The 23,269-nt window shown below is 33.0% G+C and overlaps 5 protein-coding genes across 13 annotated transcripts; 4 read left to right on the forward strand and 1 right to left on the reverse strand.

The window, feature by feature from the left end:
- The first annotated feature begins 111 nt into the window (after window positions 1–111).
- On the forward strand, window positions 112–2,704 carry LOC8289156 (uncharacterized protein At5g01610). 4 transcript variants are annotated; one of them, XM_048371705.1, is made up of 5 exons: window positions 112–330; window positions 437–647; window positions 1,234–1,288; window positions 2,010–2,397; window positions 2,530–2,704. In XM_048371705.1, the coding sequence occupies exons 2-4, from the start codon at window positions 546–548 to the stop codon at window positions 2,387–2,389; spliced, it is 537 nt and encodes a 178-aa protein (XP_048227662.1). In that variant the 5' UTR covers window positions 112–330; window positions 437–545; the 3' UTR covers window positions 2,390–2,397; window positions 2,530–2,704. The 4 variants fall into 4 exon arrangements, with proteins under 4 accessions (XP_048227662.1, XP_015582565.1, XP_048227655.1 ...); XM_015727079.3 differs by having other exon boundaries at window positions 113–330; window positions 2,533–2,704; XM_048371698.1 differs by having other exon boundaries at window positions 113–330; window positions 2,010–2,704.
- A 691-nt stretch (window positions 2,705–3,395) lies between these two features.
- LOC8289157 (protein RETARDED ROOT GROWTH, mitochondrial) lies at window positions 3,396–7,321 on the reverse strand. 2 transcript variants are annotated; one of them, XM_015729097.3, is made up of 7 exons: window positions 6,783–7,321; window positions 5,900–6,011; window positions 5,480–5,636; window positions 5,093–5,241; window positions 4,687–4,838; window positions 4,121–4,235; window positions 3,396–3,674 (listed from the first exon to the last, which is right to left on the reverse strand). In XM_015729097.3, exons 1-7 carry the CDS (start codon window positions 7,073–7,075, stop codon window positions 3,552–3,554), a joined length of 1,101 nt encoding a protein of 366 aa, XP_015584583.1. In that variant the 5' UTR covers window positions 7,076–7,321; the 3' UTR covers window positions 3,396–3,551. The 2 variants fall into 2 exon arrangements, with proteins under 2 accessions (XP_015584583.1, XP_015584582.1); XM_015729096.3 differs by lacking the exon at window positions 6,783–7,321 and having other exon boundaries at window positions 5,900–6,764.
- Window positions 7,322–9,447: 2,126 nt separating this feature from the next.
- On the forward strand, window positions 9,448–12,039 carry LOC8289158 (cell division topological specificity factor homolog, chloroplastic). Its single transcript, XM_002512085.4, has 2 exons — window positions 9,448–9,755; window positions 11,225–12,039. Exons 1-2 carry the CDS (start codon window positions 9,663–9,665, stop codon window positions 11,828–11,830), a joined length of 699 nt encoding a protein of 232 aa, XP_002512131.1. The 5' UTR covers window positions 9,448–9,662; the 3' UTR covers window positions 11,831–12,039.
- A 1,679-nt stretch (window positions 12,040–13,718) lies between these two features.
- On the forward strand, window positions 13,719–18,477 carry LOC8289159 (mitotic checkpoint protein BUB3.3). 5 transcript variants are annotated; one of them, XR_001536476.3, is made up of 11 exons: window positions 13,719–13,951; window positions 14,212–14,308; window positions 14,452–14,582; window positions 14,754–14,836; window positions 16,288–16,539; window positions 16,775–16,844; window positions 16,946–17,026; window positions 17,112–17,193; window positions 17,286–17,386; window positions 17,878–17,987; window positions 18,216–18,477. XR_001536476.3 is itself a non-coding variant. In XM_015728962.3 (10 exons), the coding sequence occupies exons 1-9, from the start codon at window positions 13,947–13,949 to the stop codon at window positions 17,378–17,380; spliced, it is 888 nt and encodes a 295-aa protein (XP_015584448.1). In that variant the 5' UTR covers window positions 13,719–13,946; the 3' UTR covers window positions 17,381–17,386; window positions 17,878–18,200. The 5 variants fall into 5 exon arrangements, 3 of the variants coding, with proteins under 3 accessions (XP_015584448.1, XP_015584447.1, XP_048226495.1); XR_007214613.1 differs by having other exon boundaries at window positions 17,294–17,386; XM_015728962.3 differs by lacking the exon at window positions 18,216–18,477 and having other exon boundaries at window positions 17,294–17,386; window positions 17,878–18,200.
- Window positions 18,478–19,112: 635 nt separating this feature from the next.
- Window positions 19,113–22,550, forward strand: LOC107262688 (eukaryotic translation initiation factor 5A). The gene is made up of 5 exons (XM_015728963.3): window positions 19,113–19,523; window positions 20,255–20,377; window positions 20,488–20,544; window positions 20,639–20,713; window positions 22,149–22,550. The coding sequence occupies exons 1-5, from the start codon at window positions 19,401–19,403 to the stop codon at window positions 22,248–22,250; spliced, it is 480 nt and encodes a 159-aa protein (XP_015584449.1). The 5' UTR covers window positions 19,113–19,400; the 3' UTR covers window positions 22,251–22,550.
- Window positions 22,551–23,269: the final 719 nt, after the last annotated feature.

Consider the following 23,269-nt stretch of genomic DNA (forward strand, 5'->3'; position numbering starts at 1 on the left):
ACAAAATTGAATGTCTTGCTAATCAATTCGGGGCCGCATTCAAACCCATTAAACTTGAAAAAACATATATATTGAGAAAACTATCATAATTCTCATCTAATTATTGTAATTCCATCAATTTAAAAGAAATTTAATTCGAAATCTACACACTAAAATTTGAAGTTTAAAAGAATGTGCAAATTATAGTTGAGTGAAATTATTCTGGAAACAGCTGCGATTCCACATTCACATGAAAAAGGTTCAGTCCAGCACACCCGAGAAATCAAAGAAGATCAACCAGATTACATAAACACCCTCCAAAAACTCCTGAAATCACATTTCTCGGCAATTGTGAGTGTGAGCCGCTTTTTCCGCTGCAAACAGCTGCACTTTTGTCTCTATATGTTCCTCCCCAGCTTTTAGCATTTGTCACCACTGCATTACTCTCCTCTTGCAGGTTTCACTCTACACTGCTCTCTGCTCGCTAAAGGGTAGGGCGAGACGAGTGAGTAAAGTTAAATAGAAGAATCTATCTCTGCTGGTATCCAGTATAGTGAGAGGAGATTATGGAGAAGGCACTAGCAAAAGTTAGCAGCTTGAAAGTTGGGAATTCTTGGATCTCTAAGAAGGCCAAGGAAGAGCTTTCTAGCATAACTGATGATATTACTGTAAGTAAATATTATTGTTTTGCTTTTTCTTTTCTTTTTTTCTTTTTTTGGTTTATCTGGTTAGTCTTGTTTTTATTGGGTCATAACTCATGAGTTGTGTAATGTGGGTTGATTGAAGTTACCCACTTAATTATTTCTGTTAATTTCTTCTATAGATCTGTGGGTTCTCGTTGAAAAGGAATGAATTGGCAGATGGGTTTTTGGAATTTGGTTGATTTACGGTTAGGATTTCAAGATGCAAAAATTTGCAATAAAATTGGTCTTATTTTTTTGGCTTATATTGTGGTTAATTTGATTCCAGGATTTGAAAATGTTATTTAAATTCTTTATCATTTTATTGCATTTCTTTGTTATTTAACTTGATCCAACATTTCTCAGATTAGTGAAAGAAAAGGAAGAGAGAGCAAAGGAATGGAAATTGTTAGTCCTTTATGAAAAATAATGAAGGTGAAAGTTACCGAACAGGAAGGAGAACTATATGGTCTTGTTTGGGTAGTTGTGAAGTGAAAGGGATTATACTTGGAAATTTCTTTACTCTTTTACGTAAATTCTAATACCTTCTATAATCTTTCTTATGTGATTGCAGACTTTCTCAAATACTGTTGAAGAAAAGGCAAAATGGATTTTCAACAAGCTGAAAGGTTTAGATTTATACATGTTACCTACTGCTCTGCATGCGTTCAATTAAAGCAACAAAAATACTTGAGAAAATGACTGACTGATTATTAAACATATGTCTACTCATGCACCAATATGCAGATCACGTTTTGGTAAATTGACATCATTTAAAATCTCTCAAGTTGTTTGACATTGAAACTTGTGACACCATTTGTAATCTAGATAGAGAGAAATTAGGTGCTTATGAGACCATATGGCATCGCCTGTAGCCTTTCAACCAAACCATCACTCAATGAAACATCTTCCTCGGTGAATGCACTTGTCAATGAGTGGTTGAATTTCATTCTGGCTTTTTATTTCTCATTAACATCCACTTATAAGATGCCTTTGCATTGAGTATCATACTTTCTTTGTGTTTAAGCAAAAAAAGTTTTTCCTTTCTCTTCTTCTTTTAGCCCTTCAGTAACTATATTTACAGCTTTTTCCATCTCTTGTTTCCTATATATGACTATGATTTAAAAGAACATTCTCACTTTGCTCCTAAGTTTTTGCTGCTTAACTTATTGTCAATTTAATTTGCTAGTTTCTTTCCTTTTTAGTTGAATTTGTTAATGAGATTATACTTTTGAAGAATGCACCAGCATTATGATTCTTCCCATATTGTTCTTTTCTTTAAATAATTTAAAGTCATGTGGCGCAGAAGTGTCATTGGATGTTCTATAATTTTTTTATATCTGTCTATAGGAAAGCCACTCAAAAGCTTGCCAGATCTCCTTCGAGAGTATAACTTACCACCTGGTCTCTTTCCCCAAAACATAACCTGCTATGAATTTGATGAAACAAAGGCCAAACTAGTTGTGTACTTGCCTTCAGCATGCGAAGTGAGCTTCAAGGACTCTTCTGTATTGAGGTATGCAACTCGAGTAAAAGCAATTCTTATGAGGGGAAAGCTCACAGGTATAGAGGGAATGAAGACAAAGGTCCTGGTATGGGTTAAAGTCACATGTGTAGCAATGGAAGGCTACAAATCTGACAAGGTCTGGTTTACAGCTGGTGTCAAGCAATCCAGGCCTAGAATCGCATATGATGTGCCACAAGCTGCTGTTAGAGTAGACGAATTTTGAGTTAGCAGGTGAAGAAAGCAATAGTAGATTTTTTTGCCGAATTAGGCATATATTCATGTTTTTTCATTGACAATATCATATGTTTCATTCAACATCTGATTGTCTCTAACACGTGGAACTTGATTATGCTATGCATTTAGCAGATGAAGGCTCCAACAAAATAATAGATTATAGAGTGGACACGATTGGATGAGCATGGTGCTTTTGTATTGTTTCCGTTGGCTGTTACCTGAAAGAGCCATTAAAAATGTGTTCATGGCATCGCTGAAGGCAGTGACATTTGGCTCTCCATGAGCTAGTAGAGTTATCATCATACTTGCAATGTTATCTCTCAATGAAATGCTGCTGGTAAAATAGAAGTTGAGAAACTTTAGTTGAAAAAATGTCCTGGTGCTCATCCAGGCCTTCTAAATCATATCCAAATCACCAAATCTACAAGTTGGAAGGTCTCAAGGTTCCATAGCAAAAAGTAAGAATGAGATCCCTTAGAATAAGCAAATTTCAATCAGGCCACACCCATGCTTTGAATAGAAACCTCATTTTATACGGTGAAATCATCAGTAAAAAGGTTAGGCAATTCCAATCAGGCCATGAGCATGTTTTTGCGAGAAAGAAACCTCGTTATAAATGGTGTATCATCAGTCTTACTGGCTTATCATGCAGCACAAGAGTTGGATATTCAAACACATCATTATGTCATGTAAGTCGGAGACTTTTAAAATACCCTGTTAGGAAGATGGATTCCGTTATGATTATGGCACGTGAGTCATAGACTTCTGATGCCATGTTAGAAAGATGGATCACCATATGATTTTGACAGAGAAAAGGAGAAGAATAGACCTAAGATTATCACAAGAAAAATGGTGCAAAATGATTTAATAACTTTACAACCTTTTGAAAATCTGTGTCTAAAATTATTTAGAGTGAAATGAAAAATTCATGTAACTCACTCCAATTTAACTTGTAAATGAAACTAATTAAAACTTAACTAAGTTGGAAAAAGCATAACCGTTAAACTCATAAAATTTTAATTGCACTATACTGAAACAGATTGTGCTATTACAAAAAATTTGAGAAATTGATCATATTTTTGCAACTGTGTTGGGCTGCTAGTGTTAAACTTTTTCTCAACTGCCTACCAAAACATGGTGCAACTTGCACACTACCCCATAACTATCTCATATATTGATATGATATTCTCAACACTCAACAGAAAAATGATGCACCATTCTAGAAGATCTGACCGTCTGTTTTGAATAACCTCTTGAAGGAAATGAATGTTGTGCTGCAACAGAAAGGCAGTTAAATTTAAACTAGGATAGAACTATCATAATAAATGACAAAAATTATGTTATTGTCTATGTAAAGTATAAAATGTGTGCCTAGTAATATTCTTTAGTTGTTTAGAGGTCTAAAAGAATACTGAAAATAAATCATATACCCAATTCAGTCTGCTTACATTATAGTGTTTTAACAGATCTACAGATCATTGTGCAAATCAATCACACAACCAAATTGTGAATGCTCGTCAGTTTTCTGAAGGTTATGTATCAGTTTTTTTTTTATCTTCTCTCTAGTATAGTCTTTCCTAAGCTATCTCAATTGTCATGCGCTTTCAAGCCTTTTAGCTCTAAAAACACCTTTAAAATAATTCCTGAAGTAGCTGTTAGAGTTTGAGCAATTACTAATTTGCAACAAGCATTTATGAGTCTAATGAGAGCAGAAAGATACCTCCACAAATTTTAATTTAAAATCCAAATTCCCAAATCGTTGAGTAACTTCGTACTCCTCCCTAAGGTACTCGTATATTTGAGCATATTTTGCGTCTCTCCAAGCAATTTCTGATCTGAACAATGAAAGAACTAGCATGAGGCATCTTGTTAATATGTAATTCCTGTTTTCTAAAGCATCAATGTTTAAATACAATAATGAGCTCCCAAGTTGATAAATCCAACAGGAGCCAGGCCTACATAGAAAAGCAAATGCAACTGACATTGACACAACCAAGAAGATCGGCAGTTGACTCATAGGTGAGCTACTTTATAACACTATCAGAATAGTCCAACAGGGCATTTCAGAGTTTACCCATAATGTTGAAAGACGGAAAGAGGATGAGAAGAGGGCAACAAAGTAGTTTCTTGCCCTTTAAAATTTACACACCCTCTATAAATTGACCTAGAATTGATCTCGAACAGGTGTTATAGATGACAAGTTAGATCATATATTATCTACAGAGATCTTTGGAACTGTACTATGCAAAATATAATTGTGATTAGCAATAATAATGGTGGAATCACCTCTCAAATAGACCGACTTTTAGGATGACATCAGCCAGATTTGAATTAGCCTTTCCAACAAGTTGAAGGAGCTTCTTCCTATCCATGGTGAAAGTTCCAGTTTTTTCCATAGCACGATTTATGCCAGCAAACTCTTCGACCATTCCATCGACCTATGTCGTAGCGCATGCATGACAGAAAGGGAGAGATTAAAACGTCAGACTACCTTGCAGATTAGCTCATGAGGTACCAACTAATTTTCAATGGCAAAAATATCAGTATCCTTCCAAATTGAGAGCTTATAGAGTAATGATTAAAGCTCTAAAAATATGACATCCACTGCACAGTGATAAAACAAATTAATGCATCTTCAGCAACATAGCTTAACATTTACTAATAAATAACTGAATTTCTACAGAAAAATCACCTGTGAAACAAAGTAGTCCAAAGCAATGCTTTGCCCAAGTACACTTCCCATAATACGAATACTATCAGTATCTAAAGTTTTAAGAACTATGTAGTCTGCACCTCCCTGCATATCCTCAACCAGAAGTGGTTTCTCTTTTATGGCATAATCTAATAGAAGGAATTATCAACAGCCAAGCAGAAAATTAACATAAGCTTTCAGAACATTGAACTAGAACGCTACAAAGAATAGAACCAATTGTCTAAAAGCCAATCGAAGGACAGCCATGTTCAGTGAATGATCATATTAGAATACACTGAAAGGAAATACAAGGAAAATAAGATATTTTTTTGGTACATATTGCACTTCAAATGTGACAAAATAGAGATAAGTCTCAAAGAAACTTACCATCTTTCCTCATCTCTGGAAGTAACCCAGAAGCATGTCTTCTTACTATCTCTAAGAAGCTTTCAACTTCATGATCTTCAATATTAAAGAGAACAGCAGATCCATATTGGAATACAACCATGTATTGACATTTGATATAATCTTTAACTCTGAGTGCCTGAATCAAAGGCACACATCATTAACGTGACCATTAAAATTAATTTAGTTGAAAGGCATGATCAGGTTTAAATCTATTTACAGCATTCTTGCCAGATCCTGCCTATACCAAATTCTAAATGCTAGTCATATAATAGGTGTAACCTCGACTAAAGCATAAATGACGTAAACATCCATCTTACTCAACTTAATTTTAACAACTAAAACAACAAGCTCACAATTATCCAATTTCAGAAGGATTGAATTATTTGTTCATCATCTTACTGTAATTTCTGAAGGAAAACCGCAATATCTGAGGACAATATAATTTGTAGAACGAGAGGTGGGAGGAACAACATTGATTAAATTCTCTGATTGCATGCTCTTCAAATCAATACTGCCAAAACCATGAATCTGAGAAGACAAATCATAAAAAGAAAAGAAAGATAGGAAAAGAAAAACATAACCAGAAAGAGGAGTAAGAGAAGCAGAAAATGGCAAGTATGGAGAGAGAGAAGCACATGCATTATAGAGAACAAATACACCATGATAAATTACCGGCTCCCCAGTGAGAAAAAACACGAAGACAGCTACATTAGCATCTTCGGCAACTAAAAAAACCAATATAACTACACGACCATGGGAACTACTCGCTAAATAACTGATCCATAAAGATAAAATGCACCACTCACAAAAATTATAATCCACCTTTCTAGATAGCATATGAGTAACTTGAATTAAAAGTAGATAAAAATGTTTTTAGTAGGATAACACTATATCAAAGTTTAGATCAAACTAACACTCCATCTTTTCTTAACTTTACAAAAAGCTAAACCAATCTTCAGAAAGCATACTTGATAAACATATGAATTTCACTTCATAGCATCTTCGTGAACGCTTTTTTGTGCTTTTTTAACTTGAGAAATCAGGAACAATAAAAAAAGTGAGCTAACTCCCTTGAAGTGGATAACAAAAAGCAACAATTAACTCATTAGAATAGACTATAGAAGCTAAGACTTCAATTTAATTCTAGTTGACAGTCCACAGCAACCAATAACCTTTTAAGCATTCGGATAAAAAGACAAGAAAAAATTCAGAATAGATTGAACTGGAAAACTAGAAACTTTGGAAATTATTAAGGAACAAAAGAACAATCGAGGAAACATACCTGGTACATAAAAAATAAGCTTTAACAGGAATTTTCCCAATCTCCTCATCTTCTTTAGGTTCAAAATCGTAAATCGAAGCGAAATCATGAGACCCGTATTCAATTTCATTACTATAAACGGAAACCCGAGATGGGAGTGCAGAAAATGACCTGAAACCGAATAGATAAACACCCTGGTTTGAAGGGTAAAATTGACGGACACTTCTATGAGAGATATTAGGTAAAGTGGAACTAGAGGGTTTTCTGGCTATGTGGTTGAAGAGAAGAGAAGCAGCAGCTCCCCATCTACCCATTCACTTTGTTAAAGGAATGGGTGTTTTTTAAGAAAAAAAACGAATTGATTACTGTTGTCTAAATGAATAGTGAATGGGTCTTCTTCTTGTTCGATTTTTGAGTAAGCTATCGAAGGAAAAACTAGAAGCTTTGTGGCCTCCGCGACTGATCCCTCTTCCTAATTTTGAGTGTCCACCACCAGACGAGTCCTCTGCTCCTCCACCTCGCATCCGAATTTTATTGTTGCTTATTATTTTAATAATTTAAAGTATTATTTCATTCAAATCCAATAAGTGAATGGATTTTCTCTTCTTCCATTCTTTTTACCTTTTATTTTTATTTTTCTCTTTTTCTATTTCAGTCACTTCCAAGTTTTAACTTTCTTTTATTAAAATGTTTTTAATAGACTTATCAATGCATGCACAATAAATAAATAATTATATAAAATAATTTATAGTTTAAGAAATTTAAATTAAAAATTATATATTTTAATCCAAAAATTTATTTACTAATTTTAAAATTAATAAAATATAAATCAACTGTATATATTGATATTTATATTGTTAACAAAAGATGTTTTAGATTTTTAATCACTAAACTAATAAGTAAAATAAAACATAATTTATTTTTTAATTAGATTAGAAAAATCCCTTATCCAAATTAAAATGAATGAATATCTTAAATCTTTTTTATTTTTTGAAAGATTAGCATTTAGAGATGGTTTATTTTTTTAAAATTTTAGATGATTTTTAAAAGCCGCATTATTGGAATGATCTAATATCTTTTTTTTATTGTATTATATGTATTTATGTTAAGATTTATAAAAAGCTTATATAATATAAAATACATTCATTGAGAATTAGTACTAAGGAGAAATGTAATCCCATATTGTCTATCCTTATCTACATCTAGTTTATGATAATCTTCTTCTTGTTTATGCTAACTGAGAACATAAATCATTCAAAGATATCCAAGCCTAGAAGGGCGATTTATTACCCCCCATTAAAGGGGATACAGTCGCATATTGCAATACCTGTCCAATGGCTTATACGATTGAGTTTTCCAATGAATCCACAGCTATACGATGAATACCCTATTCATTTTCAAGACAAATAAAAAGCCTATGTAATAAATAAAATACATTAGCTCTTTTAAAACACTAACCAATGTCTTTATTAAAGAAAAGTCTACATATGTAATATGTAAAATCTAGCACTTATAAGTATAATTATATTATCACAATAAGCCAATTAAAGAGCTATTAATTAATTTAAATTTGAAGCTATTATCTCTTAATTTTGATAATTTTTTTTCACCGTCCATTAAAATTATTAAAAACCCATCATTATATGTAATTTTTTCTATTAGTAAATTAGATATAATATTATAAAAATAACATTTTTATTAATATAAACAAATTTTATTAGTATGGCATATGCTTCGCTAATAAATATATATTTATTTACTAATATATATATTATATTTTACTGATATTGATATATATATCTTACTTCAAAAGTATAGTAATATATTATATTTTAAAAATAAAATAAAACTATGTATGTTGATTAATAAAATAGTATAAATAAAATTAAAAATTAACTAAATCACGAGCATTCTTTTTAAATTTTTCTATGGAATGTTAGAAAATTTTATCAAATTTTAATTATAAAATTAAAATATATAATTAATTAATTTTGAATAATTCAAAATTTTTGACAAATTAATTTTAGATTTTAAATTTAAAAATAAGATTTGACTTAAGTCTTAAGATTCTAAACTTTTAAGTCAAATTGAATTCAAATGTAATAATATAGATTACCGACTTTTTTTTCGATTGTGTTTTTATTTATTTATTTATTTATGAAAAAATCAATTAGTTGCAGCCTATATAATATGAAATAGTTATTTATTTATAATTATATTTTTTTATTTATTTATGAAAAATTCAACAAATTATCGATTACAAAACATGAGATAATTATCTATTTATATTCACTGTAAAAAATGAGAAGTCACATAATGCAAAGAAAAAAAATTCAAACTCACTTCTCATCCTCAACAACAAACTATCTTGTCAAAATAAGTAAAAGTTAAACTTAAATAAAATAAATTTTATATGTTTATAAAATTCATTTAATTTGTCAAACTAAAAGTTATGGTTTTAGCTGTCCGAATTTAGAATGCTGATTTAAGAAATAAAAATTTATATTTTCAATAATATTGATCAGAAACTATATATTATAATTATATAATATTTATATTTATGTAAGAATACTTATTAATGCACTCTAATAGCTGCTCTGCTTAGAGTAGATGTTTTTTCTTCTTAATGAAATTTTAATTGTTCAAGAATAGCAGTATGGAAAAATAATTAAATTGTAAAATTGAGCTGTTTTAATTTAAATCTTTTATCTTTACACTAAACATTACAGTTAAATTCAGGCGAGAAAGGAGGCAAACCTAGCCAATTATAACGACATCGTTTTCAGACTCTCTGAGTGGCGAATATCATCACTGAACAGTTGGTGAAGAAGACCGCTCGAGCAGCACAAGGGTGACTCTGCTAGTAAAGGGAGAAAACAAATAGAGAAAAATCGAAGAACAATGGCAATATCGGGAGATCTAAGGGTCTCTGCAACATTAACCTCTTATCACAAACACCCCTTTCGAAGCTCTTTTCCTTCTTCTAATTCAAAGGTCTTATTTCAAAATCCACTTGCATTTACCAAATTGTTTTATTTTCCTTCGCTTTTTTTTTTTTTTTATATATATGTTTCTGCTTTTAATCTTCTTATTTTTGCCCAAATGCCATTAATTGCTTGAATTAGCTAGAAATGGTTAAAACTTGGGATCTTGGTAAATGTGCCCCTGTTTCTTACCGAAGAAATAAAGCTTTAATCGGGCTATGTAAATTGATTAATTATGTCCGTAATTATTATTTCATTTGGTGATCTGGGTTGCTGTTTTGTTGTTTAATTTGCATTGTTTGATTCAATTCCTATGGATTTGACAGTATCTTAGTTATAGCACTTAGTTTAAAATTTCAAAATTGAACATTTCTCCTGCATTTCTCTGTTTTCATAGGGTTATGAGGTATCCGGAACGAGTGAATTTCTTAGGCAATTGCAAAATAATAAGTAAAAGAAAAAGGTTAGGATAAAGATTAGTACATTTGTGAATATGTTTTTTACACAGGCTACATGTAAGTTTATTGCCCATTTTGGAAGAAATCATTCATTATCCCTGTAATATACTATCTTCTACTTTCTCTGTCTTGGTTGGGCGATTTGGCGTTGGGCTGGGAGAGGCAGGGTCTTTCACTTCTATAGTGAAATTTTTGAATGCCTAATCATAGGGCATTTCACTGATAAAATGTGTTTTCTTTATCTCATTCATCCTGCTGCCAATCTCTGCTCCACTAGTCGCTTCTGCTGCTTCTTCTCTTTTCTTCATGTCATTATTGAACATATAAGAGGCGTTAGTTGATTGACTAGCTCCTCTGTGACGTTGACTTGAGATTATAGCATCTTCTTTTTTTTCCTTGTTTTCTTGAAACTTTTGGTGTGGTCCATGTGAAGTTGAAAGATCTCCTTCCACTGAAGTTTTTGTTATAGCAAATGACTAGCTTAGTCAGCCGATATTTTACTTTGTTGTGCTAATTAATTAATCAAACATATGAAATAGCAACAGTGGCTTACTGGTTCTGTCTACATTGGGAACTTGAGTTTGATAGCATTCATCCTCTGAATGCTATTGATTAAATGTGTAAAATAACTAGACTACACGAAGTTGCTCTTTGCATTGTCACTCATTTCACCATGTGAATTGTTCATCCCTATGGTTATGGGTCTATTTTTGCAAAATTTCAGTTGTCGTTCCAGGAGAATGATGTTGCAGATGGATATTCTAGGTCGATATAAATAATATAAGCGCATTCAATGAACTTGGAAAAGGGCCTACTAAAATACTTCCTAACTAATTGTTGTCATCGTCCTACGCGAGCTTGAAATCTACTTTAGTAAACAGCTTACTCTTATTTATTTAATATGATTGTGTATTTTCACTTCTGAAAAACAGCAGGAGGATGTCACATGCGTATTGTGTATGATTTAGAAAGTAATAGCAATATCTTAATATTGTTCAGTCTTTTATTCTGTAATTTATAGGTAGAATTTACTGGTTTCCCTGGTGGAGGATCTGTCACTTCCCCAAATGTACACAAATGGCCTAGCATCATGGTTGATAGATGTAAAATGCATGATCACTCTAGACGATTTTCTGGGATTACTGGAGATTATCAGCTGTCTTCAACTTCAATTGGCGAAGAAGCTGAAAGCTTTCTCCTAAATGCCATCAACATGAGTTTCTTTGAGCGTTTGAATTTGGCATGGAAGATAATATTCCCATCACCAGCACGAAGAAAGAGCTCAAATGCAAGGGTTGCCAAACAGCGGTTGAAGATGATTCTTTTCTCTGACAGATGTGCAGTTAGTGATGAGGCAAAACGGAAGATTGTAAGCAACATTGTGCATGCTCTATCAGAATTTGTGGTGATAGAATCACAGGATAAAGTCCAGCTGAGCGTCACAGCCGATTCTGATCTTGGAACTGTGTACTCTGTCACAGTGCCTGTACGACGGGTAAGGCCAGAATATCAGGATGCAGAAGAGATTGGATCGATAACTAACATTGAGTACAAAGATACTGGAGAAAGTTCTGGTTCTGTGGATGTCCGATTTGATTTCTTCATCCCAGATGAAAGAAGTCGGTGATTTCACAAGGCTGAAAGTAAAATAAAGAAAGTGTCTTCCAGGGTCAAAATGTGTTATCTTTTCCATGTTTGGATCTTTAGCTAAGGAGATAAGCTTATGCCTCTGTATATATATGAATTCCTGTTTGGAATTTGAAAATTTTCCTGTCTTTGAATTTGTGTTAAATGGAATGGTTAACACTAAAGCGAGTCGACTTACCGCTTTTTCTATTTGGTAGCTTCAACATGCATATTTCAGACTTGCTAGATTGTTGTGTGCATTGAATCCCAAAAAAGGTACTCTTAATTGATGATTTGATTGAGATTGTAGTTTTTCGGGGAAGAAAGTAGCTTGTAACATGAGCTGTGTGAAGGCAGTCAATAGCTTGTTTTCATCATTTTTTCATTCAATCTTATAACTAAGCACATGATTACGAAATATGTATGAATGAAGGAAAGGCATTTGTTTTCAATGAAAACCTTATTTGCATGTGGACTGTTGCAATTTGAAAGGAAGCAGAAGATTCTTGGTAGCCATTGATGGGTAATTAATAGAAGCAACAAAAGCAATTATATACTAGAAGCAAGTTATGCTGGTCTTTTAGTTAGTACAAGTTGAATCGTGAATACATGTTATTCTGCTCAATCCATTTCTAAAGAGTAACTGATCAACCTATTGTGAAAGAAATGTATATCAGTTTATACTTGCATACATCATTTCAATCATTCAGCCAAGGAAACATGTCAAACTTTATCAAACAGAAAAGAAAATTGCAGCTAGCTATCTATTCGGACGCTGTCATTTCTCATTGAATCCTCTAATGATGCGTGAGCCTCCTCATCAACTTGGAGAACTGCTCATTATGATGCTTTTCTATGGACTCTGCAACCTTGGCAAACAGCTTTAGCAATTGCCGTTACATGTACTGTGCAGCAACATCCATTCTTCTGCAGTGGCATTCTTCCTTCCATGAATACTGCCTCCGAAACTTCTCGATTATCCCTCTTCCTCTTTTCCCATTTTTTTCTCTGCACTCCAGCTCTGATGAGGGTAATATATTCTTCGATAAAGAATCATTATACTTATTGGAAGGTATGTCCCTTGACAGCATCATAAAGTGAGTACTAAAGGGGAATTAAATTGAAAGAATCACCTTGACTACAAGTGCCACAAAAAGGTAGTGCAAAGAGAATTATCAAAGCCTGCAATTCAACAGAGTTGAATCTGTTTTTCTCTCTTAATTCACTATTACAGTTTACTGTGATCCAAAATAATAAAAAATTTGCTATGAAGTGTATAAATGGATGAACGATACCAACATAATCCATGCTTTATTACTGGTCAAAGATCCTTTTTCAGTTTCTTACTCTTTTCATTTTGGTACATAAATCTCTGTATTCTTTCTTGAAATGGTATAAAGATGCCTTAGAGCCAATTTTTTGGACTTATTAGACCTATCAAATTAATATATATATTATATTTTCTTACCCCTTGAATGTTTTATAAATCCATTATACATCACATTTATATTTACAGTATATTTAAACTCTCTTATATAATTAGATTATTTTACATTTTATATATGTGTACTCGCACAAGCATGGATCTAATCCATGATATAAAATTATACAATAACTACTAACGGATAGTGTTACTCATCGAGTGTTGCACTTGTAACTTGACAATAATTATATACTAATCAATATAATTAGACCATTGATTATGACATGCATCGAAATGCAATTAGATGGTCGATAATCCTAAAAGATATTTTCAAAATAATATCTTCACTAATTTTGAGAAAAATCGAGGCTAATTAGTTGACTTGTAAAATGTTTTAGGTCAAATAGTTAATATTAATAAATTTATGGGCAAATTGAAATTTAATACCTTTCCTATCCTAAACTAACCTAATTTTGAGAAGGCCCTTGTCCTTCAACTTTTTGATTTGAAAAGAAAGCGGGGGGAGAGAACGGATTGGTACATAGCCCAAATTGCGCTCCAATTCTCCCACTCTCACAGTCCTTTTTCTTACTCTTACGAAACACTACACGCTACACACAATTCTTCTGGTCACTAAAACTCTCGCCCTGAAATTGCACTTGCGCAAACTTTGAGTTCCTTCTGTCGTGTAAAGATGAGGTCAGCACAGCTTTTTGTCAAACGTTTGCGCTCTTTCTTTTCTCCCGTTTGTTTTTATGATTTTCTCCGTCTTCAAAAAAATTCAATGCCATGAAATGGAAAAAGAAAAGAAAGAATAGTTGCTTTATAGCATACAAGTGAAAAGTACAGAGCTTTATTATGTGTTATTATTTTATCATTTGGTACTTTATGCTCTTATGTTCAATTGTCAAACTTTTTCTCTTCAAAAGTTTTGATTTTTGATTTTCCAAATTGAACAGTTTTTTTTTACCATTTGAAAACCCCATTGGAGATGCAGTGTCCACAGTCCGATTTGCTCCGCATTCCAACAATCTTCTCATTTCTTCTTGGGATTCTGTATGTATTCAAGTTCTTCTTCTTTAATATTATTATTATTCACAATTCCTCTTTTCAAGTATGGTTTTATATCAGACTTGTTTGTTTGTTTCTTTAATATTTTTATATGTATGATGATTAATTTTCTTTTTTTGATTGTATAGAGTCTTAGATTGTACGATGTGGATAGCTTTCTGCTTAGGTTAGAAGCTCCTTCACAAGCTGCACTTCTCCATTGTTGTTTTCATAGTGAGACTGTTGCTTTCAGTGCAGGTTCTGATGGTTGCCTTAGAAGGTTTGTTGTCAAAATTTGAATTAGTTATAACAGAGAATGCACATTGATTTCTTTATATATATATATATTATTCTCGTTTTAAATTACATGTCTAAATAAATGGTCTAAATGTCCTCGCAATCTAGTTTGTTACTCACTGCTATATATCCTTTTGGGGCGACATTTTTGCAGGTATGACTTGCATTTAGGAAGTAATGATACAATTGGAAGTCATAGTGATATAGCAACGAGTGTTGAATATAGTGATCAAACAAGTGAGCTACTGCTACAACCCCATTTCTACATGTTTATACTAGTAGCTTTTCAACTACGCATATTTTAGCTTCTTAAACAACAATTTCTGCAATTATATTGAGAGAACTTAAGAATGTATCTTTATAAGGTCTGTTTGTGTCCTATGGCCTAATTGAATCAATATGCATGCATAAAGTAGTAACCATATATGTGTTTTCTTATTCCATGTATTAACACCTACTAGCAATGGAATGCAAACAATTTATTGTGTTGGTTTTTTTTGTGCGTTTTCTTATTCAATGCAGATAGATTTTGATGCAAAAGAAGTTAATGGTCTTTCCTATTTAGGGGCTTAATTATTAGGTGGGCTTGTACCTATGGATTCTGGCAGAAAAAGTATTCTCGTAGTTGTAACTTAGGCTGCAGGTTTGACGTTTTGACATGTCACACATAGCCAGCACCTGAACTTTAGCAAATCATATATGTGACTACCTCAAATTTCTAAACGATTTGAGTGTGTGATCGGTGTTAATGCCTTTGGAAGTCTGGAAGTTTCTCTGCTTGCAAAAACTGTGGTTGTCCTTCTAGCATTCTTTTATTCTTTTAATAACCTTGAAGCTTCGGCTTTTATTTATTCTATCAAAACACTTCAAAGCTTGCAAATAATGCCGCAAATTAGACAAGCTGCTATAATTAGTTTTGCCATCTCCACTTAAGTTAGCAATTTCTAGGACTTTGATGCTTTGATGATTCTCTTTTGTCTTTCTTCTGGGGCTGACATTACTATGGTTGCAGAGGAATGATCACTTATCAGGTCACCTATAATTGAACTGTTGGCTTAACCGTGTGATGCAGTGATTATGTCATTTTTTTGTGTGCCAGCATGAAGGGTTTGCCTTCCGAGTCAAGATAGACAGAGATACTGAACTGGTAGTTTGTAGTGAAAGATACCATCATATACTCTTTTGTGTTACATAAGAAATCATCAAAGGTTTTGGTTTATTCTCACCCCTAGGCTGTGGGGAAGGTACAGCAACGTAGCTGATGAAATTGCAATGATGTTGTGGGCTAGCAGGATAAGGCTTATTAAGTAGCAGATTAAACAACTTCATTGTTGTAGTGGTTATTGAACACTTTAGATCCGTAGGCTTAAATCAGGTTTTGGTTCCATAATATGTGATTATAAAGTTGTGTGATTGTACTTGCAGCAGAGTGAGATTTCAAAGTTATCCAGCTGTGAAAATACCACTTGCTTCACTCTGTTGCTACTTGTTTTTAAAAAGCTTAGGCTTCTGAGGTTCACATCACAATTCAAAGTTTCAAAAACTTTTAGTTGAAAGAGAGTGATAGAAATATGAAAAAGCCCATAGTATACCTTTTATTTTAATTTTTTTGTTAATTCGATAATGTTATTTGTTCCAACTGCATTTCTATAAGTAAATAAATCATCCCTTCTATCTGCTTGTTGTAGGTCTAGTGATATCCGCTGGTTTTGACAAGAATATAATGTTCTGGGATTTGCGCTTGGCAAAGTCTCCGGCATACCTGAGAAATTTGGGCGCAGAAGTTGCGTCCATGTCTCTCTCTGGGTTTGATTTGATGCTAGCTGTTGGGAAATCAGTAAATGTATATGACCTGCGAAACATGGGGAAGCCAGTTCATTTTAAAGAAAATCACACGGATGTACAAATAAAATGCATTAGCTCATTTCCTTATCGTAGAGGTATTGCTTCAATAATCATATTATTTTTGGATAGTGTGAACATTTAGTCATTCTGGTAAGAGTAGTCTCATCGATAAAATATTATTAAAATATTATTACTCACTTGAAACACTAGATAGTGAATTTAACATAATCTCATATAACCTTGTACAACTGTATTTATTATTCCCCCCTTTGTGAATGTGTGAGTGCACGTGCAAATAGTATTTCTAGTGAAGGATTTATTTCCTTGCAGGATATGCTGTTGGATCAGTAGATGGACGGGTAGCGTTGGAGTTCTTGGATCCATCCAATTCTAACGAAGGGTCAGTCTTTGAATATATAAAAAATTCAATGGCTTTTTGGGTGCGATGTCAAGCCTGGGGCAATGTTACATTATCTCATACATCCTAAAACTGTACTGTAGATATACATTCCGGTGTCACCCCAAATCAAGAGATGGAAGAACACATCTAGTTTCAATCAATGACATAGTCTTCAATCCTCTGTATGTATATTCTTGTGAATAGTTTTACCATTTACAATTTATTTAAAACTTGAAATTAATTGTTTTTTATTTTATTTTAATTTAGTGTATGTGGCACTTTTGTTACCGGTGATAACGACGGATATATTATCACATGGCATAATGAAAGTAAAAGAAGATTATGTGAGGTATTATTCATCCAATTCAAGCTATTACATTGACATTCTGTTTATTTATAATGGAGCTCCCGGTTTTCTATGTTAACTTTTCTTGGTTCTAGTTTTCTAGATACCCAAACAGCGTGGCGTCTTTATCATTCAACCATTTGGGAGAACTTTTGGCTATTGCATCCAGCTATACTTACCAAGAAGCTAATGAAATGTACGGTCACTCTTCTGTTGCCATCTGCTTTTTAAGTTCGTATCTGATACTCTTTCTTTTTCAAATGAGACCCCTGCGTTGGAATATTCTATTTTATGTCATCTTTCAAGTCTTCTTTTATTCTCGTTTGGTTCCATCGAACTGGGTTCAAGGGTCTGACAAGCAGATCCTTATTCAAAGAACCAAAAAAAGAAGCCATCAGATCATCATTCTGCCTTATCACATATAAAGATTGAATTATCATCTGTGACTTTGATACTAGTTTTAGTGATACCCTTTTTCTTTTTTACAATACTAATTGATGTCATTAGTTACTTTTATGCGAGTATTCTTTAGGATTGGATATTAATCCAAGCTTCTTGGTATCAGCTATGCGTATCTCGTTCCGAGTTTTTTAATTTCCTGAATACATCACATTGTTATCATATTTATGCCTTTCAATCAAATAATTGATAATTGCATGTTTATCGGTGTGCATTTCTTCTTGACAGGGAAGTGTCCCCCCAAATATTTGTACAGAAGATGGATGACAGGTAGGTCATTTTCTGCTGGAGATTCAAGTAAAGACATGACGACCGTTGTAATTTGCTCGGTGGAAAAGGTAATGATTAAAGATTTACTCTGTACTGTTTGTAGTTAGTGCCCTTTGATATTAGTAACTACTTTTGGTTGATGTCAGCAATTTTGGTCTTTCTATAATATTTTAAATTATGTTTTAACTCAATTATGATTGGTCAATGCTGATTATATATATACCAGTTTACAATCATATCATAAAATATGCTGTGTGGGATGGGATTGATTGTAGTGTGTGTATAATTTTATGTAGAAGACCGAGTCGACCTAATTCGTTATTGACATTGCTGAACTTGCCACGGAAGATCAACCTGGAAAAGATTTTCACGCCTTTTCTTAAATTTGATTTTTAAATGATTGGTTACTGACGTTCAAAATTTGTAACTTCATTGTTGAAATAATTCGAGAGATTCATTGCTCCGATTCATCGCTGTAATGTTTAACGGACCTCATTGTGAATGTTCGTATATATATATATATATATATATATATTCAGTTTGATTTTCTTTGCTGTTCTTTTTTTCTTCTAAGCGGTAAACTGCGGCAAATGCTAGCATAATGCAATTGAACTGAATTTAAACTTTGGTTGATCTCAACTTGGCTTGTTTATTATTAAGTTTAGCTTAAGTCAGCTCAATAATCTTTTTTTAATGTTTCTACAAGCTTCATTATAATGATTAAAAGTTAAATTATTTATCAACTTATTAAAATGAAATATTTATTATAAAAAAATTAAATGAATAATACATTTACTATAATATTATTAGTATTTTAATTTATAAATTAGTTTACTAGTTTACAAAAGAGTCTAACTCATGAGTTTAGCTAGGTGAGCTTTTTAGTTTGATTTGGTTTTAGTCTTATCGATTTCAAAAGAAGTTTAAATTAGTCTTATTATATAAGTTTACTTCTTGTGTAGCTGTGTTTTGAGCAATTTAAAGAAAATGATTTCGAAAAATTAAAAGAAAAACAGAAAATTAATTTAAAAAGGTCTTTCTAAAATTTGGCTCGTGGATTGATAAAGGGACAATATTTGATCCATAACATATAAAAAAGGGAAAATTGTCATTAAATTAAGAAAGGATGGCACCTTATCATGAGTTAGTTTCTGTAGTACACAGCACAAAGGGCATCTCTCTTCACTGCAACAGTAGCAGCCCACGTGCGAACTCAGCGTCATTGTAACGCAGAGAGACAGACAAGATTTTTTTTTTTTCCCTCTTTTTTCATAGTTGATTAATCCTACGGTCAATATTCTCCTAATCATCTGTTCGAAAACCCTAGATCATTTTCATTTTTCTACTCTTCCTTATATACCCCTATATATAGTAGAAATTCTCTGGCCAGCGTTCCTCTCACGCACCCTTTCTGCTTCTCAATCTCATTCTTTCTTTCTAATCTAAAGTTTTCAGTCGCCGTCGCCGCCTCCGCCGCTGCCATGTCGGACGAAGAGCACCACTTCGAGTCCAAGGCCGACGCTGGAGCTTCCAAAACCTATCCTCAGCAGGCTGGTACTATTCGTAAGAACGGTTACATCGTTATCAAGAACCGCCCTTGCAAGGTCTCGACTTCTAGATCCTTATTATGTTATTTATGTCTGATCTATTTGATTTGTTTTCTCTCATATCTCTCTTTTTATTCTTCTTCTTGTGTGTTTAATTCATTCTCGTGTGAGTATTGGATCTGTTGTTTTTTTCTTAAGAAATTCTTTTATTGTAATTTTCAACTGTTACAAAATGTTGAGAATAATTACAAATTAACTATGTTCCGATGACAAATGACTTTTTAAAAATTTAATCAAGCAATTGAAGCTTGGGAAATTACTTTTTCAAAGGTATATGTTTTGTAATCTGTTATTCGTAGTAAAAGTGATGATATTTATTTTGTTTGATTGGGAAGCTTAATTATTCTGTGATGCTATACGTTTAGGAAATTTAATCTTTTTTTTTCTTTTCATATTATTTTGAGGTTTCTGTTGAGTTTCCAAAAAAAAAATGTTGTTCAATTAAGCAGGAGGAAACTTTAATCTGTTGAATTAAACTCTGATCATGCTCCTGATTATTATTATTATTATTATTAGTATTGTTGTTGTTGTTGTTGTTGCTGTTATTGTTATTATTGCTGTTATTATTATTATTATTATTATTGCTCTTATTGTTATTGTTATTATTATTATTATTATTATTGTTATTATTATTATTATTATATTTTTTCTTTTTCTTTTTTGAACTTGTTCTTTACATGTTTGTGGATATCCATTTTTGACAAGAAAGTGTAATCCTTTTGTGACAGGTTGTTGAGGTTTCAACCTCAAAGACTGGGAAGCACGGACATGCTAAATGTCACTTTGTTGGAATTGATATCTTCAATGCCAAGAAGCTCGAGGATATTGTTCCTTCATCCCACAACTGTGATGTATGATCTTTTTTTTTTTTTTTTTTTGTTCTGCTACTAATTTGTGTCATTTTATTGTGAACCTATAAACTTTGAATCATAATATATTCTTATATTAAATGTTGTTGCAGGTTCCCCATGTCACCCGTACTGATTACCAGCTGATTGATATTTCTGAGGATGGATTTGTATGACCAAACTTCTTCTTGTCTATGATTCCTGCACTATCTTTGTTTTAATATGTTGGTTGGACATTGACTTAATATGTTGTTTAATTTTCAGGTTAGTTTGCTGACTGAGAACGGTAATACCAAGGATGACCTGAGGCTTCCAACCGATGAAAATCTGCTTTCTCAGGTTAGTGTCATATCCCTCTTTCCTGGCTGATGGACCCTCCTATGACACATGCAGACGCACACACATAGAAACATCCTACATGAGGAAAATGGAGACCAGAAAGAAATGATACTAACAGTTGCTCTTTTTCCTTGGGCATGATGGAAGGTGTTACAATTGTCCTTTGCCAGAATTACCTTGTGTACATAGATGAGGGGAAAAGAAGTCACAATTGAGTCCTTGGTTTACTATTCCTAGGATGTTCTAGTCAAGGTTATTAACGCCATTTTAGTTGTCATGCTTTGCCATTGGATATAGAAATCAATATCTACATTTGTCATCTTATTTCTTATTTTTAATAGCACTTTTCCTTGTGAGTATATTTTAATTAGAAATTATAGATTTTGTCATTTGACTTGGTTATAGAAAATAAATTTTCTTCACCAAAAGTTTTGGTCTCAATTCTCTCTTTTTGGGCAGAACAAAGAGAATTTTGACTTGTATCACTGATTACAGCCGTTTTGTGTCCACAACAAATAAGACCTATATATGTTGTCCCGTCTTATCTACTTGCAGCTGCTGTCACTTCCTCTCTTTTTATCTTATCTATTCAATTGTGCTGCTATATTCTCTCTAGAAAGAAAAATTTGTTGCCTGATCAATTGGCCTTTTGGCCTTGGAGCAATTGACAAGGATTGGTGAACTGATGTTTGTTCCATCCCTGGTTCTTTGTCCTCTTCCCACTGAAACTTGAACTTCGTTTTGTGATATGTATGCTAGATGGATTGTAACTTTCTGCCACAATGAGATTTCTGCTTGATTTCGCTGAGTTGACCTGAAATAGATGAGTTTTTTTACTGATACAAAACAGAAGTGTTTTGTTTCATTCTGGACGAAAGGGAACAGATTGAATGACCTTGGGGTTTCTAATGATGAATAAGGAGTGGAAATTAAGGGATTATGGTGAGTACATTCAGAATGAAAACTAAGATGAACCTTATCAGGATTTTCCCCCCCTTCCCCCTGCCTCCCCTCTCAGAACATCAATTTTGAGATAAGTGGATGGGAAGCAGCATGGAAAAACCTTGGGTTTTATTATAAATTCCAATTGTGGTCAGTTGGGACATGTATACTCACTGGGAGTCTTTCCAGTCCTTGTAGACCCGATAGTCCTCCTATTCTGTCTTAACCCCTCCTACCTAGTGTCTTGAATGGTGTTTTTCCCCTTGTTATAAGGATCCATAACACTGAAAATTTTAGAACCTAGTCTATTTGGACTTTGATTGGATGACTCAACTTCTTATTGAGAAATGCGGACTTTCCAGGGAGAAAACACTTTTTTTAATTTTATAATTTGTTTAAACACAATAGGAAGTTCTGCTATTTTAACTTGGTATTTCAAAAATCCATTTTCCTTCCATCTAATAAATGATGTTAATTTCTATGCCGTATGCAGATCAAGGATGGATTTGCTGAGGGAAAAGATTTGGTTGTGACTGTGATGTCTTCCATGGGGGAGGAGCAGATTTGTGCTCTTAAGGACATTGGCCCAAAGTAATTATTGTTCCTTGCTTTGTGGGGCAAGTCTGTTGTTCGACTGCTGATAATTGTAGTTTAGAAGTTGGCCTTATGTCGGTTTGTGAACTGGACCCATTTCAGGAACATTTTACATGAGATGTGGTCTTCAGTTATAAGTAGACCTTATATCATTAAGCCGCTTTTTATTTATTTATATTTTGGTGTTTCTTTCTTGGTGTGAAGAAGTTGCATCTGCCAGTAAGACTATGCTTCTCAGCACCTTTCGGATGCTTCAAACTGCTTACAGTTTCATTTTCTTATAGATTTTGCTTTACTCGAATCACTTTTTTGTTCTTGGAGGAGCGTGTGTACATTATCTTTGGATGATTCCGTTATGAAAATGTGTTGTGGAGAAGTCAATAATTACTTGTTTGGTTTTTCTAATTTTTCAATACTTCTCTTACACCAATGTGGGATTCATATTGCATAGAATTGCAATTTTCCCTGTTTGAGTGGAGGTTTTGCCCATGATGATATAAAGTTCTAAGGCCTTGATAAGGGTTGTTCTGTTCCTGCTCCAAAGCCTAATAGGGAATAGTTGTCCGGTTGCTATAAACGGGAACGGTTCCTTTTTTTTTTTTTTTTTTTTTTTTTTCTGTTTTGGATATAATATTCTTTTTATTATGCTTTTTAATTATATATAAATTTGAAAATTATTTATTTAAAAATGTATTAACGACCATATGATTTATTATTTTTTTATGCTAGGTTTATACGCATTTATATATATATAATGTTTTTTCTGTAGATATATGAACTATGAATTTTTACATGTATAAATTAATTAAAGTTCCTGATTCTGTTCCTTATCCGTAGCAGGAATAGGAATCTTATAATCCGGCATATCCTGCTTCTTTGTAAATTTAGAGGAATAGGGATTAATATGTTTAAATAGGAAAATGCGATAATATACGGTTGGAGCTGACGAGGAGAAAGAAAGTCTTTGTATGGAATCAATTCACTGTGCGGTTATATAGTTGACAATATGGCCATAGTCGA

The sequence above is a fragment of the Ricinus communis genome, chromosome 1, assembly GCF_019578655.1.
Source record: "Ricinus communis isolate WT05 ecotype wild-type chromosome 1, ASM1957865v1, whole genome shotgun sequence".
Classification (NCBI taxonomy): Eukaryota; Viridiplantae; Streptophyta; class Magnoliopsida; order Malpighiales; family Euphorbiaceae; genus Ricinus; species Ricinus communis.

Coding starts and splice junctions, on each gene's coding strand:
- LOC8289159 (XM_015728961.3), top strand. Junction 16,540..16,774: donor CTCATTTCCTTATCGTAGAG/GTATTGCTTCAA, acceptor ATTTCCTTGCAG/GATATGCTGTTGGATCAGTA. Junction 17,387..17,877: donor TACCAAGAAGCTAATGAAAT/GTACGGTCACTC, acceptor TCTTCTTGACAG/GGAAGTGTCCCCCCAAATAT.
- LOC8289156 (XM_048371705.1), top strand. CDS start 546: ATGGAGAAGGCACTAGCAAAAGTTAGCAGCTTGAAAGTTGGGAATTCT. Junction 648..1,233: donor GCATAACTGATGATATTACT/GTAAGTAAATAT, acceptor ATGTGATTGCAG/ACTTTCTCAAATACTGTTGA. Junction 1,289..2,009: donor GATTTTCAACAAGCTGAAAG/GTTTAGATTTAT, acceptor ATCTGTCTATAG/GAAAGCCACTCAAAAGCTTG.
- LOC107262688 (XM_015728963.3), top strand. CDS start 19,401: ATGTCGGACGAAGAGCACCACTTCGAGTCCAAGGCCGACGCTGGAGCT. Junction 19,524..20,254: donor TCAAGAACCGCCCTTGCAAG/GTCTCGACTTCT, acceptor CTTTTGTGACAG/GTTGTTGAGGTTTCAACCTC. Junction 20,378..20,487: donor CTTCATCCCACAACTGTGAT/GTATGATCTTTT, acceptor ATGTTGTTGCAG/GTTCCCCATGTCACCCGTAC.
- LOC8289158 (XM_002512085.4), top strand. CDS start 9,663: ATGGCAATATCGGGAGATCTAAGGGTCTCTGCAACATTAACCTCTTAT. Junction 9,756..11,224: donor TTCCTTCTTCTAATTCAAAG/GTCTTATTTCAA, acceptor TGTAATTTATAG/GTAGAATTTACTGGTTTCCC.
- LOC8289157 (XM_015729096.3), bottom strand. CDS start 6,337: ATGCTATCTAGAAAGGTGGATTATAATTTTTGTGAGTGGTGCATTTTA. Junction 5,637..5,899: donor GTTTTCCTTCAGAAATTACA/GTAAGATGATGA, acceptor CCTTTGATTCAG/GCACTCAGAGTTAAAGATTA. Junction 4,236..4,686: donor AAAGTCGGTCTATTTGAGAG/GTGATTCCACCA, acceptor TTCATTGTTCAG/ATCAGAAATTGCTTGGAGAG.